We start from the raw sequence: 20,009 nt of genomic DNA on the forward strand, positions 1-20,009 counted from the left end.
TCCCTTCCCGCCCTCAATTCTGAACTCCAGCGGCTCCGTTTCCCGGGGTTTCCTGGTGAATAGGAGCGTAGGAGCCGCCCTGTCCAATAAAGATTAAATTAAGTAGAAGAATCCCAGCCGCTGGATATTTGGAAGCTCCGGTGGGGCGTCAAACTGACGTTTAACACATTTTTTCCACTCACTGTGCACAAATCTTGGACCTGTTGGGCTTAACTTCAGAAAGGAGAGAAGAATAAAAGATAAGAGTAGAAGGAAGGGGGGCAAAAAGCAAAGAAAGAAAGTCACAGAGAAACCCCAGTTTTAATGGGGGAAGTGACTTTGCGCTCAGAGAGGCTGAAGGCAGAAGCAGGGCTGCCTGACCTTTCTAGTCTTTTCTTTCCTCCAACCACTCCAAGAATTAGAGGCTCCCTCTCCCCGCTGAGGGCTTGGAATTTTCCTGTTTTGACAGGTCTGAGTCTACCTTTATCCCTTAGGGACAGTTTGGTAGCCCAGGGTCATGACTGGGTGTGTGGGAGGAAAGGTGAGCTCAGAACCCAGTCGACTCCTCTACGCTGACTTTTTTTTTTTTCTTCAAACCAAGGTTTTGGTAGCATGAACTGAGCAGTGTTCTTCAGTTACTGCTCAACAGGAGAAACAATGGCTTTCCCTGTCCACAGCGTTCAGCGCACTGGACACTGACCTTGAAGCTGAGGCTGGGACAGGCGCTCCCTCCCCTCGGGAACCATCCCAGCCCTAAAATATAGGCCTCTCACTCCCACCTGCTCCTCTTGTCCCAGAGTGCATTCCGGAGGGGCAAAAGGCAAGTCCCTTAGTGGCAATGCCTCGTCCGTACAAATACAACACTGAATAAATTAACCTCAAACCAGCTAGTTGGAGTGTAGTAGTTTAGCAGGACTAATTGCAGACAATGGAGCTGAAATGACTTTTCCAATTAGCTGCTGGTTGGAGTTTAGTTGGAGGAACTGTCAGCTCCAGCGATGGGTAATTGCTTTATTGCTCACAAAACTATCATCTATTTAGAACATATGTGCTAATTACTCTGGATGGGCGTCGAAAAAGAGACCATAAATCTAATAGCACTTAAAAAAGTCTATGGTGCTTGTAAGCAACCCCAGTCTCTTGCACATTCTCTCCTGCCCAGGTTGGCGTGATGGATGGCTGTCTTTCATGAAGGCGAAGGTTTGGACTGGGAGGCACCGACGGGATGCTCTGGTCAAATTGCGTACAGAAGAGCGAGCGACCAGTGCATGCTGTGCCGAGGCGATAAATCACTGTCACCAAAACCAGTCCCCTCTTTAGCTGCACCCTTTTTTTTCCTTTTCGCAAAAGATTACTTTAGAAATCTTTTAATTGGATTATGCTGGGAAATTAATCTCCTTTAGCGTTAGTTAAATTTATTGTGGTGGCCACTGTCGGGAAGAAAGCCCTGTAACTGCAGTGAGGGCCACGTCTCCTTGCTCTCTCCTTCCCTCAGCCCTCTAGGGTCTCCCAGCTGCGTGAGAGAGCGGTGCCCCAAGTCCTCGCGGCGATGGGGCGGGGGAGGGAGGAGGTGAGAAAGAATGGAAAGACACATCTGGGCGAAAGGCCGCGGCGGTCCCTAGTGAATCCCCTTTGTCCTACACGCAACGTTTTTGTCCCGGAAGCCGTAGGTCTGTATCCAGCGTTCCCACTGCGCCGCGTCTTCCTCCACAAGGGGTTCTGGGGGCCTGCTAGTAGGGAAGAAGGAGGCCGGGGTGGCGGGAAGAGGAAGTGGGGTGTGTTGGTGGAGGGCTGCCAGCCAAACTCACTACTTTGCCCTCTTCTCCCTCCTCCCGCCCCGCTTCCGGCTGTCGGGCGGGGAGCTGGGGCTTTGGGTGCACTCTCCACTCTACTTTTCTGCGCAAAAACGCACGGCTTGCTCTTCGCGTTTTCCCTGGCAGAACTCTGGAGACACTTCCCCTTGACGTGTACGGCGCCTGAGGTCGGGGAGCTAGTGGCCTCCCCTCCCCTCTTGGCTCCTGAAGCACCAGCGCACAGTCGGGCGGGGCCCTCCCTTGGAGCCCCGCGGCCCCGCGTCCTCAGCCTGGTGCAGCGCGCCTCGGGCAGCTGCGGAAGCTGCGGGTCCGGCCCCGCCGGCAGCTTATCTCAGCGGGAGATAACAACATCTGCCTGAAACGGGATACCTACTTTTGCAGCTCAATTTAGCTCTTAATAGCAGCCCTCTGAGGTGTGGTTAATTGATGGGGGTAAAGACGTAATGACTTGCCAGGGAGACGCCAATGATCCTTTAATATACTTTTAAGAGAACAACCACCATCCCAAATACCGGCGAGTCATTTGCTGGGTGGTAGGATAAGATCGAGATTTGGATGCAGGAAAAGCGGCGCTTGTGCTGTTTGTATCTAGAGGCTTCAGTGAGGGGTGAGCCCTGGCTCTCAGGGCCGGGGCAGCCGGGAGCCACCAGGGCGCGCAGCTCGGGCTGGCAGGGGTTGTAGCGTGGCTGCGCAGAGCGGGGCGGGACGAGGACCCAGGCGAGCTCGAGATGACAGGTGGCCGGACCGAATGGCGGGGAGGAGCCCCAAGCTAAGGTGGACGCCGCCCCTCCCCAGGATCTGCCACTCCATCAGCCCTTCCCTGGCGCCGGGCTGGTTCCCCACACGACAGGCGCTTCCGTCTGCCCTCCATCCCGGGCTAGAGCTACCCCTCATCCAGCGTGAGCGAAATCGTCAAGTGGCCGTGCTCGGCGGGAACTTGTGAGGTTCCGCTGTCTGGACAACCTCAGAGGGACTCCAGCGCCAGGAGAGAGGCATGCACCGCTGTGTACGTGTGTGTGGGCGTGTGTGTGCAGCTCACCCCGAAATGCAGAGCCAGAGCACAGGAGCCCTGAGCACGTGGCCGCATTTCTGCCAGGTCTGCCCAGAGTCCTGGGCCCGGGCGCCCTGTGATTTGCCCACGCTGGAGCCGGGTCCCGCCGCGGGGTCCAAGCAGCCCCTGCGCACCACCTACTAGCCTTCCGCTCGCTACTCTCTTCTCAGCATCTTCCGTTTCCCTCGCCTGATTTCCCTTTGCTCAGTTCTAGTCTCCAGAGGGTCAAAGGAGTGTATTACCCTGCGCAAGCCCCGACCTTAGGTTCACACAAGCACTAAATTGAAAAAAGTCAGGTCTCCTTTTCTGTTTGCAAAAGGTAACCCCCGCCAGGTGCGGGCGGTGGTGTCCCTAGCAGGTTTCGCGAGTGTCCTGTTTTACACGTTGGAGATGGATAACTGATGCGTCAGGTTTGAGCTCCCTCTGGAAGCGGAGGCAGAAATGACTCCAATCGTCGTCCACGTTTTGTATCGAGAGATCTCAGGTGTTTCGGCTGCTGCCATTGTCTGCCTTCCTCCCTGAGTTCACAGAACAGGGATGTAAGGGGCCCAAGAAACTTAATTTCCCCAAACCCTCTTGCGGAGAAGCCGCTTGTTGTCACAGGGCGAAGCTTTGGGGTCAGGGATTTGAAGAAATGCAATTGAGTCCCACCTTGCAGAATGTGCCTGTCTCGGTGCGGCTCTGTCCTTCCACTGTCACTGTCTAACTTCATCTAGCGTGGTTCTGCCCTCCGTGACGTCTAGGAAACCAAGACTTACCTTAGCTTACACGTCGAGCCCCCACCACCCCCGGCCCCTCCGCAGCCCCCGCCCGGGAGACTCCCAGCCCGTGGTATGGGCCTTGGCCGCCGCAGAGCAGGGCAGGCTCCCGGGGCCAGGTCCGTGCCCTGGTCGGTGACCCCGCTCCCCAGGTCCCTGCCGGGATGACGTCCGTGACTGGCGGCAGCCCCCGGGGCTTTCCTGAGGCCTGCCCCGCCTTCGGCCGCCGGCTCCTGAGGCTCCTGTGGCGGCCCCTCGTTCGCCAAAGCCCTGGGACGCGCGTGGCCCTCGGCGCGGCGGCTCCAGGGTGGCAGGAGGCGCCTGCCAGAGTCCGCGCCGTCACCCCCGCGTCCGGGCGCCTCACCCGCGAGCGTCTCCTCACCCCGCAAGGGCTCCCCCTGCAAACGAACTCTGCCCCCTGCGAGCCGGGACCCCTGGGGCCCTCCATCCCTCCCCCGTCCCTCGAGGCCCGGGGCTCGGCTGGCTCGCAGCGCTGCCGGCGGCAGCGGCTCCCGGAAGCGAGGCCCACATCCGGGCACCAAGCCTCGCTCGCTCGCTCGCGGGGTGGGCGCCCCGCGCGGAGGGCTCGGGCCGTGGCTCGGCCGCCAGGCCCCGACGGACCGCCCAAGCCGTGCTCTGGCCGGCGCTGAAGGCCCCCCGCAAGGTCCCGGGCCTGCGCGGGGGGAATATTCAAGAAGGAAGCCAGGCCCGACCTGGGGGTGGCGCACGCTGCGCGAACCCCGGACCGCGCCCTCGGTCGGCGCTGGCAGTTTGTGTCCCCTCAGGTGGGCGCTGCAAACCTCTCTGGAAGGGGCCCGGGGGGAGCGCGTGGCTGCCTCTGCTCCCTGGTAAGGTGCCGGGACCCACCGTCCAACGAGCGTCTTTTGCGCATCTTCGCCATTCGCTTCTTTCCCCTCGCTGGCCAGAGCGCTCTCCGCGCGGGGGCTGCCCGACACTCTGCCCAGCCCTGGGCGGCGGGTCCCCTGCAGGTGGTGGGCTGAGACGGGTAGGGAGCAAGGCCCGGGCGGGGGTGGGGTGGGGTGGGGGGCGGGAAACCTCCAACCCGGTTTTCTAATTCAAGGAGGAGCTTGGTCATAAGAAGCAGGGCAGTCAGTAGGAGTGAACTTTGTGGCCTTGGGCATTTTCGAAACCATCCGTCTACAAGGCGGGAACAGCACAGAGAGACTGCTGTGTAGTTCGTAAAAAGATTTTGGGAGACCCTGTATTGAGAGTCTCCCCCGAGATTGTTCCGTAATCTCTCATTGGAGAGTTGGTATGTATCTCGCCACCAGCACACTGAAGAGTATCTTCCTTCAGACAGGGATTGAGGAACGGAAATACCACCATCCTCCAGCCAAACTTGTGAGGACTGATTGCAAGGGAACTGGGGCTCCAGATGTTGCACTAGAGGCGCTGCAAGTGTGAGCAGGTAATGTGGAGAAGAGTGACATTGTTAACAGAAAGCATCTAATTAACAATGACTTCATTTGATTGGAAGGATGAAAAAGCCTTTTTAAATCAATCCAGATTCACTGGCCTAAGCTCAGCCAATTTATGAATATGGAGCCTGACTGGGGTCTGCTTTCTTTCAAAGATGTCATCTTAGGGGTAATAGCATAGGTGAAGTCATTTGGTTACACTGTGGAAACTTTTATAGTGCCTTCCTTGGGAATTTAATTCAGTGCTTCTTCATTTTATTAGGAACAGACTGACTCCATCAACTGTGCTCTCCCTGTTTGGAGGCAGGACTGCTTGAAGCAATTAGGTTCACCAATTAGCATAGTTTTACTGACCCCAGCAGCAGCACCGCTCCTTAGATTATCCATTTCTTCAAAGTCAGGGAAAAGCTGGAGCACAACATGCTTCCCAGGTGTCCAGGTTGGGGAAATAAGCCCACAAGCAGGGTAGCACAGCAGTGCAAAAAGCTTTCTAAGAGTCCCCTGGTGTTTGTTCCAGCAACTTTGGTGGATTTTTCTCCCCTTTTCTGATTCTGGATCCTATAATACCTCCTTACTTTGACATAGCCTTTAACACCTCTTTGCTTTGGTTGTATTTTGGCAGAATTGCATTTGAGAAAGTGAATTTTCTCTCTTCTTTTCTGTCCACCTGTATGCAAATGATGCTGTGGACAATGTTAGGGTCCAGAGAGAGGAAATTACTGAAGGGTCCTTTAACCTTGTTAGGTGATAAGGTTTCTTGGCTGTGTATGTGTGCGCACGTGCCCATGTGCATGCCTCAAAACTTAACAAGGAAACGCCAGAGGATGGATATGAGGAGATACGTCATTGTTTTCCCTAAGGTATACTTGCAAGGTTTTGCTGCAATCTCTTCAATGTCACCTCAATCAGTTGGTGGCCAACATCTTTAGTAAAAGAAAATGTCAGGAGCCCAAAGCAGTCTGGGAAAGAAGGAGCTTTGCTCTTGCTGCTGTCATGGGTAGGGAGGGGATTGTATTTACATAGCTGTTGTGTGTCTCTCTCTCTCTCCCCTAAAATATATATTCCTCTGTAAGATTGCACTAGATTAAATTGCTGACAGTTCATCAGTAGCAGCAACAAGGTAATACCCCTAACCTTATTAGATCAATAAATACTAGATCCATGCATTGAATTAAAAATGCATCAGCCTGGCCAGGAATTGCAATCGTATGGCCATGGACCTCAGAATCGAAGATGCCACTCAAAAATTGACTAGTTAGCATTTATTTAACTTTCTTTTTCGGTTTTGGATCTGTGATTAGATATTCTGGGTTTTAACATTTCAGGGACCATTGTGACAGGTGTTTTTTTTTTGTTGTATATTTATTTCTTGAATATTATTTCACTAACTCCTCACATTTAACCATGAAAACGATGCATGCATTTAACAATAGTAATACACTGTGACTTTATGATTCTTGTTATTAGTTTTCATCTAGGGAATATACTTCCACTCAGAATACATTACTCTAGCAAGACATACTCAAGTGTATAAATTTCTACATAGGCATCAATAAATTTAGATGTGTATGTTTTTGTCTAGCTATAAATAAATATACTCAATGTGAATGTATTACTGTACATTGATTAAAGTTTATTTTTAAAAAAGAAACCACATTTAAATTTATCTTCCAGCATTGTCAACTATATTGTAAACCAAAGAACTATTTGTCATTTTAAAACTATTCATTTATTTATTTATAACCTGATTTGCTTATTGGGATTTATACCACAAAAGATGAAGTTAAAATTTTCAAGTCTTTAAACTTAACACAGTACTTAGGAAGTTACACATATCTTAAATGGTTACATTTTATGTGTGAAAAAATACCTCAGATGTGGTTTACTAGAATTGGTCTGTAGCTTAGTGGGTAAATTTACGGTTTGTCCCCACTGAAACAGGGAACGGGTTTAACACCTGAGAGTTTAATGGCAAAAAGTAATATTACTCTAGCCAGATATTTGTTCATACTGATAAACGATGCTAATTATTTAAAAACATTCATCCCCTATTGATGTTAGCGAGCGTATATGGTACTGAATTCTGAAGATACAGTCATTGGGCCTTGGGTTCACCACACTGTGAAAGAAAAAATCTTTATTTGATGAAATAGGCAATCAACTGAAATCTATCCTCTTTAAATAAACTGATTCCTCAGTATTTTCCCAGTGTTGGTGTAAGTTGTTGTCTGTGATGTCCCCCAGGGCTCTTTCCTCTGCTCTCTGATTTGGTATATAAAAGCAGCTCTGAATGATGGATTACTGTGTCATTGCAGCCTGCGAAGGATTAATTTGTTTCATTGATTTCTCTTTAGGCAGATTGCCAGAATTTGCTGCTTCCCACCTTTCCTTAAGACTTCTAGAAGTAATAGACAGTAATAGCCTAAGACAAATCAGCTCCTTCTTATAAAAATAGAATCGTGAAACTAGGAGTCCCACGAAAGCTATGGCAAACTTTTTATTGGCATATGGGCAGAGCAATCACTAGGCTACTTTATATGCTTTAGAAATATTTTTAATTGAAAAACTTCCTTGACTTGTGACTTAAAATGCATGTTAATGGCTCTTAAGTAAGCATTTATAATGTTTGTCCCCTAAAAATTTTCTCTAATTTGTAGAGATCCTGTTTAACTCAGGAAAAAAATGTGTTGTCTATGTGATTGACAAACTTTTCTTTCTATGCCAGATTTTAGGATCAAATAACATGTCAATATAACTTTAAGTCAATTTACCTATAAATATTTATAGAATTATTTGACTCAAGTAGTTTTTAGAAACTTTGGACAAGGACAGAGAATATTGGAACATAGAAATAGAATTGTTTAATTGTTTGAAGGAAAAATCACTTTTTCTGATTAAAAAGGGAGTATCTGCTCACAATAAAGAATTTGCGAAAGTTAGAAATGACATTTTGTGTATTTTCTCTAAGCCTTTTTCCTCCAAGCATTTATACGTGTATATATATGTGTGTGTGTGTGTTTTATATATATAAAATAAATATATACCTGCATACATTATATATACATGTATATATAATATGTATATACACACATACATATATGTATTTATATAAAACTGTAGATACCACTTTGTGTCCTGTTTTTTTCAGTTGGCATTATACAATGAAAACTTTCCTATATAGTTAAAATTATTAGTCATTTATATTGACTGTATAATGTTTTAACATATATGATTTAATTAATCGTTGTTCTGCTATTGGAGAGTTAAATTTCTAATTTTCCATAATTGTGAATAAAGTTATGATGAGTAGCATTTAAATAAATCTTTAATCATCCCTCTGGTTATTTCCTTACAATTCTTATTAGAAAAGAAATTACTTAGACTGAGGGTGTAGACTGTTTTTTTTTTAAAGATTTTATTTTTTTCCTTTTTCTCCCCAAAGGCCCCTGGTACATAGTTGTATATTCCTCATTGTGGGTCCTTCTAGTTGTGGCATGTGGGACGTTGCCTCAGCATGGTTTGATGAGCAGTGCCATTTCCACGCCCAGGATTCGAACTCAACGAAACACTGGGCCGCCTGCAGTGGAGCGTGCGAACTTAACCACTCGGCCACGGGGCCAGCCCCGGGTATAGACTGTTTTTTAAGGGTCTTGATATCAATTACCAAATTATTTTCCAGAAAGGTTCTTCCAGTTTATACTGGTACTGGTTAAAAAAGGTTTCTCTATAAAAGCACCATTCTAATTCATGTTACATGAGCAAAGAAAACAGAACAACACTCCTTTCCCTGTGTTCTGAAAGCGATGGTAGCACTTTGCATATACTTAGTCTCTAGAAGTGTTTTCCCAACTGCAGATGTGAGATAGGCTGGTTATACAAATCTATTTGTTTCCCTTCTGTAGTGCTGAAAATTATATTGATTTAATGATCTCAAGTTATACTTTTTATGCAATTAGTTGTGTAGTAAAAACTAATATTGTCATGTGCTAATGTCTTTTTTTCCTCTATTGTGCTATGGTAGTAGTCCATGCAATATCAGCAAGTTTATGCTTTTCCTGTGCTTTGCTGAAAGGAAAAAGGAACATCTGTTTCCATTATATCTCTGCATCATAATGATAACAATTAAATAGCTATTATGGTAGTATACAGTTAATATATTTTGTTGAATGACCTATACTTTCTTGTTGGAAAATTTCAGAGATTTCAGAGGCATTTAGTTTTTACAGGTAGTTTCCGTGTAGAGGTTTAAGAAGGCCTTTGGTTACTTTAGGTAAATCATTGCAGTTCCTATTTGTCTCAGTAAAAACAACGAACCCTGAGAATTAAACACTAGGCTCTCAGATGTGATTCTTGAAGATATTTCTCTTAGGCATGTGTTTATAGTACAAATTATTAGCTATCTCAGTATTCTTAAATGGGTTAATCGTGCTACTAAGAATGCAGTTCATTTTGTGTTTTGTGCTATTTGTATACTTTTAATATTTTACTAAGCTGGAAATTGAAAATTGTTGTATAAATATATTTATAGCCTATTTCACTCTTTTTTTCCCTCATATTAGGGGGACGTAATGATATTTACCTTTCAAGCTCAGCAGGAGAATGTTTGAAACCACACACTATTTCTATTGACCTTTAAAATTCCAGAGAAATATTTTCATTTATTTCACTCAGCTTTTGGTTGAAGATGTTTCAGTGGTTACGTAAAAAAAATGATTAGAAAGTATTTCAGACAAAAAAATGGACTATAAAGAGAAATAAACACCCATGTACTCCAGACTCAATTTGAGAAATAAAATGTTACCACTACAACTGAAGCTATTCCTGATCATATTCCTTATGGCTTCTTGAAGAGATAATCATCATCCTGAATTTGATGCTTATCCTCCTTTTTGACTTTTGTGTGCTTTTTTTTACATGGTTTAAAAATTTGACATAAATGACTTGTCCTTTAAAATAAATACATTTTAAAATTGGAGCTGCGATGGCTGTTAGAACCTTTATAGTCTGGTCACCTGTGCCTGGGCATGTCTCTCTGCTTTACTGTCCTTAACTGTGAAGTTTGGGATAGGTCTGTATGATCTCTGATGTCCTTCTAGCCATAATTAAGTTTCTTGATTACCTCTTGTTTTCCATATGAAACAAAATTTAAAAAAAACAAACAAAAGACAGACCCAGAGAGGTTAAGTAAATTGCCCAAGACTGTGTAATAAATCACAGAGCCGGGAATCAAACTCGGTTCTCCTGACTTCCATTCAGGCCCTCCTTTCTCAGTCCGCATCGTCTGTCATCCTTCGGTCCTGGATGACTGACCACTGCTCTAGCCTCTGGTTAAACACCGTCCACAGGCTTGTATGATTTTGTGATTGTGCATGCAGGAAAGGTTTTTTCACTTAGACTATCTTTTCTGTAGGGAGAACATCGAAGCCATATCAACCGGGAAGCTACTTACAGAATGAGAAAACTGTGTGTCCAGCAGAGCTCGCGATTCCCTTCAGTATTTGCTGGACTTTCCTGGAGAGGAAGGTAGTTTTGGTATAAAGAGACTTTCGATAGGCTGCTTACCCTATAGTTAATTTTCTGATCTCTTCGTGGTAACTGGACCAGGAAAACAGGGATGGCACAAACACTAGTGTCTCTTTACATGTATATATCTAAATTTCAATATATTTTGGCAGTCAAGACTTTAACAAATTACTTCTTCCTTTTTTATGTAGCTTATGCTGTAGTCAAATCACAAATGACTTTCATTTCAAAATGAGTTTTTTTCTTGTTTCTATTTAGCAGCCAACTTACCAGAGCACTAAAGTGAAAGTAGCACAAACAGAATAATGTGGAAACGCATTTTTAACATCTCTTTGGAGAAAAACCCCATTCTAAAAATGGCAACTTAGAATTACATGCGTGTACATTCTGTTTCAGGTTTTTACCCTAACAAATTTAATTCATCCTTAGTTGAGATGAGTAAGCTTGAGGCGTAATATTCTCACAGTGCCGTGCCTTGCCTATGAAAAAATAGCAGTATGACTAGAGGTGGCGTTAAGTATCCTATTGTAAAACCATCTTTTTCCACATCTGTTGCTTCAAGATCAGAAAGTTGGTTTAGTAAATTATTTGCTTCCTTCTACAAATACATACTTGGAAACTTGTAATAGTAGTAATCATTCTTTTTAGGGCAGATGAAACTACTAATAGTAGCTCTGTCAATGCTATAAATGTTCTCAAGTTGGTGTGTTTTAACAAGCAAGCCAGATAAGACATTTTTCTTTGGGTATTTTAGGTCAATTATCTTATGGGCTCAGCAGCTCCTGGTAGGAAATTTTCCCTAGCTTATGAGGTTGAGGAGGAGAAACCCAGTGTAATCAGATACCAGCATTCAGTCCCCCTTTTACGTAGTCATTGCTTTATTTGCTCACTTCACTAAATATTATTTCTTTCATTTCTGTATCATTTCTGTCTGGAGGGAAAGCTCTGTGTATGTGTATGTGTGTGTGTATGTAAATATTTCAAAAGGCAATCTTTGTCTAGTTGAAAGTTCTGATAAACGTCTGTAACGTGTAATATAAGGAATTTTCTACACTGGTTAAATTTCCCTGTGTTGCTCTGGCAAGTAGGTGAAACCCAAGAGAAAAGGTGCGGATAAAGGAAACTTAGCTCCCTGCTAACCTGTTTTCTCCCTGACCACAATATGAATCTGGATGATGGTGGTGGGCATACAGACTCGTAACCACCAAACCAGCAATGCTTAAACTAGAGAGACTGCAGAGAGACACAAGAATCTCTAGTTCACATATAGTCCACATATGTTGCCTCACTCTTAGTTATAATAGCTCTCTGTAGAAAGGTGATGTGATATTTACAGAAACAACAACAGAATATGGTAAAAAGATAATTTTTTTTTTTTGCCATATATACTACCAGTATTATAGGTGCTTACATATCTGCACTGTTTTTACTCAGTTCTTAATACTTCACTTTATACTAAGTTGAGATTATTTCAAAACTAGCATTGGCTGTATATTTTCTATTGACATGGCCAACACACAATTTCCAGCTGTGACTTCAGACTTTGTGGGCAAAAGGGGTAGAATTTTCTTCTACTAATGTTAGATTTGCACATTGTAAAATTCTGTTCATGGCCTGTTTTGATTTCCCAGCTCTTTAGGATTTTCCCATTCTTTGCTTCTTAAGAGAATTATGTTACTGTTGTGCTTATTGTTCTTGAGGTGTAGATAGTTAACACCTATTTATTGAGTTGTTGTCATGCTTAAGGCATGTAAGGTAGATAAAGGCATTCCTGCCCTGAGGGGGATACTTATTGATATGGTCTTTTGCCAATAATTTAACAGATTATATTTTCTTAATGTATCTGTGTGATTTTATTAATATTACTTTATTAGCACTTTAAGAGAAAAAGAAAATACATTTAGTTTTCCATCGCTATTCTTTACCTTTTGAAAAAATTCTTAGAATTATAGTTTGGGGTCAACCAAAATGATATTATTCTTTTTTAAAATTATTTTGCTGAGATCATAATGGTTTATAACATCGTGTAATTTCAGGTGTACATTATTATTTATCAATTTCTGTGTAGATGGCATCATGCTCACCACCACTAGTCTAATTTTTATCTGTCACCATATATATCTGCCCCTTTACCCCTTTCATCTACCTCCCAGACCACTTCTCTTCTGGTAACCACTAATTTGTTCTCTTTATCCATATTTTTATCTTCTACATAAGAGTGAAATCATGCAGTATTTGTCTTTCTCTGTCTGGCTTATTTTGCTTAACGTGATGCTCTGAAGGGCCAACCATGTTGTTGCAAATGGGATGATTTTGTCTTTTTTATGGCTGAGTAGTATTCCATTGTATATATATACCACATCTTCTTTATCCATTCATCCATAGAAGGGCACTGGGTTGCTTCCATGTCTTGGCTATTGTGAATAATTCTGCAATGAATATAGGGGTTCATAAATCTCTTTGGATTGTTGGTTTCAAGTTCTTTGGATAAATACCCAGTAGTAGGATAACCAGATCGTATGGTATTTCTATTTTTAATTTTTTGAGAAATCTCCATGCTATTTTCCATAGTGGCTGCACCAGTTTGCATTCCCACCAGCAGTGTATAAGGGTTCCCTTTTCCCCACATCCTCTCCAACACAAAATGATATTATATTATTCTTAATATAGTATCTTGAATAAATAGAATATGGCGTATGCTAACTTTAAATCATTTTTTAAAAAAAATAAGATCTATGAATTTTTCTTAATACTCTAAAGTATTTTGTTTAAATTAAGTTTGCCAATCTATCTCTCTGTAAATAAAAAATAATTGCATAACAATGTTTTCTGAAAAGTGGCCTTATGTAACTTATTTAACAAGAAGCAGGTTCATTTTTTTAAAAAACTCAACTAATAAAATCTGTTTGAATTAAAGTTAGGAGCTATACTAAGTATGAAGGTAAAACACGTTTTCATAAATATTTAGAAAAATACCTGTGTTTGGTCTTGACCTCACGTTAGCTTTGGTGCTAATATTATTGAATTTATTGTAGTTTTGAAGATTTTTTTATAGTTCACCAAAGTTTATTAAAAGATGTTAAGAATAATTACTATTTGGCTCTCTCACAAGGAGAAGTAGGTTGTTGATACATTTTTCTACAAATTTGACCAAGATAGATAGCTGTTTTAGATAAAAAGGTTAACAAAAATACGACCATCTTCTCTATAATAATTGCAGTCTTTTTGGACTTAATTATGTAGTTTCTTCTATTTCTTTATATGTAGGTGTAGAGGTAAGTTTCAGCTTATAAGTATTGCAATTAGCAGTGGAAGTATAATTTGTATCTTGTGCAGAGTATTTGTGTGATATAACAAAGTCCTTTTGAATTTTGGTGATCGATTGGGTTTTGTACACATTTCTTAAAGCAAGTATACAAATTTCAAAATAAGTCTCTTTTCAATTAGTTACATTTTTGAGATGTGTATTTTATAAGATTTATATTTAAAAAGAGGCAACAACCACATCAGTTAATACATGGTAGGAGGTTACGTAACAGTGGATTACTATTACGCTACTATTACGGTGGCCATACAATTGGAGTGAACCTGGTGTCAGTCTAAGTTGTAAAGGCATATTTTTTGGGCTGGCTAGAGCTTAGTGATCTAAGAGAATAAAGGAGTAATATTGTAGAGCAAGAAAACCACATACCAACTGATGTCTGTGACTGAGCTGAAAGTCACCGATATGCTGTTTGTATTTCAATTCCAATATTAATAAGTTTAAATGTGTTTTGAGTTTTCACAAATAGTTTTAAAATTCTGAAAGTCCTGCATTTTATAGTAAGGAACTAGCCAAAGACAATATTTTTATATACAGTATGTGTGATCAAGATTTTTGTTCTTATATAAACTTGCCTAATTATTTGTCCTACCAAGAGGAGTGTAAAAAGCCTTAATTTATAAATTTTAATTTTTATATAAATAGTTAAACCATATTATCATCTTTATATGCTAAGCACATTTCATATATTATTTAATCCATTTATGTAAAATGTAAAATTCTCGTTTTACTGCTGAAGAACTTGATGCTCAAACAAGGTTAAGTAATTTGCTCAAGCCAGATAGCTGATGAGTAACAGAGCAAGGATTTGAACTGAAGTATATGTCACTCTGGAGCCCATTCCTGGTCCATGCTGATTTCATTCCTCTTTATCAAGTAACTCATTATACTACCCTTTGATTTTAGTATGGGTCAAATTGTATTCTCACAGGTACACAAAATGCATAAAGCAACTCTCTTATAAAAGAAAAGAAAATCAATAAAATCTCATGTTATTCTCATGTCCCAATTTCTATAGAGTAATAACATTCTCCAAGGTTTGATTATGTGATGCTGTATATATAAATGGTACTATATAGAATGAAGGATGAATCATATCTAAGAGTTTTTTGACACTAGGTTGGTTTAACTATTAAATGGCCCCTTTGCGACCAGTTTGAAAAATGAATGGAAAGAAATTTTATTATTTCTGATTTACAATGTTTCTTCAGAATGTTTTTGTCTTTTGTGACTTCCAGGGAAAAAAAATCATGATTTCGTTCAGTAAAGTATATTGTTTTGCTGTAACAAAGTACCACAAATGGGGTATCTTAAGCAACAGAAATTTATTGTCTTCCAGTTTTGGAGGCTAGAAGCCCAAGATCAAGGTGCATGTAAGGGCTGTGAGAAAGAGAATCTGTTCAATGCCTCTCTCCCAGCTTGTGGTGGTTTGCTGGCAATCTTTGGTGTTCCTTGCCTTGTAGTTGTGTTACCATGATCCCTGCCTTCATCTTCACGTGGTGTCCTCCCTGTAGGCTTCTGTTTCTGTGTCCAAATTTCCCCTATTTATAAGGATACCAGTCATATTGAATTAGAGCCCAACCTAATAACCTCATCTTAACTTGATCATCTGTCAAGACCCTATTTCAAAATAATGTCACATTCCTAGGTACTAGGGGTTAGGGCTTCAACATCTCTTAGGGGGACACAATTCAACCCATAACAATTGGCAATTTTTTCTGAGATCATAGATTTGAAAACTCTTTAGTAGTGGCTATGTATGTAAGTTTTCAATTTATCAGATTATTGGTATGATTATATGCACATGTATCCACAAATGAGTTGTGTCTGAATATTTGTTTTGGAATAGGACTGACTTTGAACTGGTATTCTTGTAAAAAACTGTAGGAAGAACAAACTATTCAGGAAGACTTTCAATAAATGATATAGATGGATATCACAATGCGTGGGGCAGATAATGAGCTATTGGTAATGCATGTACAAGATCAGTATAGTTGGTGGTATGATGAAGTTGGGATTCAGAGAAAGAGGATGTTACAGAAGCAAAAAGGACATGGGTTTAGGTCCTGATGTAGGAATGAGTGTTTTATGTATTGTGGGCTGTGGTGGCGAAGGGAGGATTTGAGGCCAATTACGTTGTCAAGGAATTCCGGCTCTGGCCCTTCAGGGTTAATGCCAGTTTTAGCTATTAAGTTTTGAGGAATCTCTCTAGGATTTATTTTTAATTTTATTGTGTAGAAAATTTGAAATATATCAGTAACAAGAAGAAAAACGTGACCTATAACCTCACTACCCAGAGCTAGTCATTATTAATATTTTGGCACCTTGGTATAATTCCTGTGAAATTCCTGCCATGCTTTTTTTGAGATTATGTCATGTAAGCAGTTTTCTAAAATAAATTAGAGTCTGTAGTGTTCTCTAAATATATATCTGAATTCGATACCCACTGGATAAGAGACCAAATCATCATTGGTGATGAATTGGGTCTCCATAATTCCATATTCCATAAACCATTAGGTCAAGCCAGCTTTGTCTCAGTTCTTTGCCTTCAATCTTGTCCTTACTCCCATCTTTCACACTGCTGCCAAGATCTTTTCAATGATCAGGTCACTCTCCTGGCTTACCTCCTTCAGTCAGGACGGAGGTCCAGCTATTTAGCATAATAAGGCACCTCTGTGATCTTTTTCATGCCTTTTTCTTCTCGTCTGCTGCTTTCCCAAAAGCTTCTTGAAGTTCTCAGAATATCATGAACTCTTTTGCACCTCTATAATTTTTCACCTCTTCTCTCCACTAAGAATGCCCTTTCTCTGTTTATTCCTTTGTCCAGCAGCTACTCATTTTTTAGTACTCATCTCATATGATATTTCTTTTCTAAAGCCTTTATTCTAAGCCAGTTTTCCCTTCCTTTTAGTATCTGTACCACTTTCTGCAAAACTTTTTGGACACTGATTATGGAGTATTACAGTGACCAATTTCCATCTTTATCTTTCTTACTGTGAGTTATTTAAGGACAGGAATCGTGTGTTATTTACACTAGTATTCATGGGACTTAGCATGGTACCTAGTGGTGTTTGAGCAAAATGTTTGCTGATTGAATAAATAATCTTGTCTTTTCATCTAAAACTGTCCTGCCGGGAATGGTGGCTGTAGCTAGAATAAGTGATAGTTTTTGGGGTGACAGGTAAGATAGAAAGATGACTAGTTCAGTTCAACTTATCAAGCATTCATTAAGTGTTTACAGCTTGTAAGATGCTCTGCTGGGCATTGTGGAAATGGGAAACCAAAATGAACAGGAGCTTTAGGAGTTCACAGCCTAGGAGAGGACTCCTAATTTTGATGAGGTGGTGGGGGATGACAGTAAGGCATATAATGAAGAGTTTTTAAGGAGAATGACCCAATAAAATCGAATTGTGATTGGAAATGTTTGTATAGTGCCTTAACAAAGTTTCTTTGTTCCCAGGTGGCAGTGGACCTACACCACAGGTTGTAGCAAATGTTCTCAACATTTCTATTGAAAGCTTTATCTCTGCTTGCAAGAGGAGCCCCAGAGCCTCATCCCTGTGGGAGCGACTGTCCTCTGGTATGATGCTGTGCTTTTCCACTTCATCCTTCCTGTTCTAGCAGAGCACCTGGGTTAGAATTTAGCTGTTTGTTAGTGCAAACAATTATGTAGAACTGAAAGTGGAATGTTTCAATAATATCGATATTGTGACTTCTTTGAGATTGTGTAGTATGCCTTGTTATTTTGATACCTGTTCACAGAACCCCTAAATAGTGAGTGCCTTGCTCATTGTAGGTACTTAGCATTATAATTTCGTTTGAATTGTATCTAGTTGTGACCTGCTTTTTATTAATTTTTAACAGATGCTAATTTAGTTTTTTATTCCATTAAATAATAAAGAAGTACATAACATTAATTTTACTTATACTTAAGAGCTATGTCTTCAAGTAAAGTTTAACCAGCTCTTCAACTCTTAGGAAGGAGATTCAACTGACCATATTCAACTGATAAAATTCTGTATCAGGAATATTTAATTACAAAACTTCTGTCTGTATTAACACGAATGAACACTGTAGCTAGTAATGAAAATATTTTTTTCTTCATAAAAAGTAGAATTATTTTTCAGAATTTTGGGAAATGTCAAAGTAATTTTGGCTGCAATCATACTGCATTTAAGGCTATTGAGACTATTGCTAACATTAACAAAAATATTCTGTAATTTCCTCAGTTATTGCTACTGGTGATGAGGGTTGCAAAGCTGGCATGCTTTCATGTTTTGAGCATTTTCTTTCTTTTTTTTTGCTTGAGGAAGATTCACCCTGAGCTGACATCTGTTGCCAATCTTTCTCCTTTTACTTGAAGAAGATTTACCCTGAGCTAACATCCATGCCAATTTTGCTTTATTTTGTATGTGGGTCACTGCCACAGCATGGCCGCTGCCAAGTGGCATAGGTCTGTGCCTGGGAACTGAACCCAGGCCGCTGAAGCAGACTGTGCTGAACTTAACCTCTAGGCCACGGGGCCCATCCTTGAGCATTTTCATTATACACTTCTGATTTTACATGTCAGAAGCAATCTTTGTTTAAGTGAAGACAGCTGAGAACATTTTTACTTAGGGATGGAGGTCGGGCTCTGATTATTTGTGTTTTTAGGTCAGTGATGTATAGAATACAGTGAATGTATCAGAGTAAATACATGTACAATTTTTTATGTAACTATTGTATAGTATTTATAAATTTCTGTGACTTTCTTTTTAGTTCATCAGAACATAGTGGTTTGGGACCAAGGCGTAAGTTTCATTTCTATCTCGATCATTTTATTTTGTTATTTTCTGTGACCACTGGTAACACTCATCTTGCAGATATAAGCGTTGTTCACCAGGGAGCTTTGGCAAGAGAACTGGCTAGATCAGCAAGTCCATCTCCACTGTGAAAAAGCAACTTGAAGCTCATCTCTATTGACGGTGAGTCAGTGTCATCTTCAGACAGGGAAGATCTCGTTAGTATTATTTTATGTTTTCAGTGTTATCAAACAACAGTTTGGCTTAAACTTTGTTTTATGTGACATTATTGGGATGTTGGAACATAATGCTTCATTACTTGAGTCTAAAGGATCACACAGAAATCAACCCCACAGTGAAAACGAAAGGAAGTAATAATGTGGTGTTTATGAATATATCTAAAAGTGGTTTGATTAGCTTTTCTCTCTCACCTCCATTCTTATTTCCATATGACACATTCTAGCTAACTTATAATTCATGACTTTTGTTTGAATGAATATTGGCTAGAACAGAATCACATATGTTATGTGCTTATTTTAAAATATATTACTGATTTCAGGAAATTTCAGGATAACTGCAGCGTCAATGTAAAAATTCTCTTCCGTTTTCCTATAGATTATTTGGTCTTTCAATTGCCAGCCATTGTTAATGCTGCTACAGGCTTGCTATCCTACAGATATAGTGGATGACTATATATGTTTCGTATTATTACGAGAGTTAGTAGTGTATCTACATAGCAATCTGTAGTTCAGGTCAATATCATTTAATGCATGTTTCATAATCATATAATTTCATTTTACTGTACTAATTACATTTGTGACTTGACCCAAATTTACCTGACCATGAAGTATGTGTATATATGAGAATGTGTGTGTATGTGTGTGTGTATCTATAAGTAACTTGATACAGTTACTGATGTTGCTTTGACCCTCTTTATTCTAGTTTTAGCCTGAGTTATTTCCACTGTCAGATTGTCAAAGTAAATTTTCTTTTACAGTCTTGCTTTGCTAGTATTCTGCCTTTTTTGTTGTTGTTATTATCGTTTGATTTTTTTTCTTTCGGGGTATAAACAAATCCCAAGATCAAAGACTGGTAGGACTGATGCTCACTGAAGTCAAAAGAAAGGCCTACCTCTAGGGAGAGGCTCCTTACACTACAGGTACATGACGTTACCTGATTATAACCAGCCTTACCATCTGTTCTAAATGTTTCTGTAAGAGACCATGAAGTAAAAAAAGGAATAACATGGCACTATATTTGGAGAAAAGATTTGATTGTACAATTTTCTTTTCCTCGAAAAGGCTCCTAGTTTTTCTGCAGTAAGATTGGACTCTCCCTTCCT

At 41.0% G+C, this 20,009-nt stretch overlaps 1 protein-coding gene across 6 annotated transcripts in view; it reads left to right on the forward strand.

Moving 5' to 3' along the window:
* LOC124241572 (uncharacterized) overlaps positions 1–20,009 on the forward strand; it is a 130,933-nt gene that overhangs the window by 6,811 nt on the left and 104,113 nt on the right. For 3 of the 6 annotated variants that reach the window (XR_006889255.1, XM_046665448.1, XM_046665449.1), the window contains exons 2-3: positions 17,347–17,466; positions 18,749–18,850. Coding sequence is in view for 2 of the 6 variants with exons in the window: in XM_046665448.1 (XP_046521404.1) it covers positions 17,347–17,466; positions 18,749–18,819 (191 nt within the window). In the remaining 4 variants the exon portion in view is untranslated. Of the gene's footprint in view, positions 1–4,198; positions 4,388–4,919; positions 5,032–10,449; positions 10,565–17,346; positions 17,467–18,748; positions 18,851–20,009 lie in introns of those variants that run through there. The other 3 variants (XR_006889253.1, XR_006889254.1, XR_006889252.1) reach the window with 2 other exon arrangements.

This window comes from Equus quagga, chromosome 7 (genome assembly GCF_021613505.1).
Source record: "Equus quagga isolate Etosha38 chromosome 7, UCLA_HA_Equagga_1.0, whole genome shotgun sequence".
Taxonomy (NCBI): domain Eukaryota; kingdom Metazoa; phylum Chordata; class Mammalia; order Perissodactyla; family Equidae; genus Equus; species Equus quagga.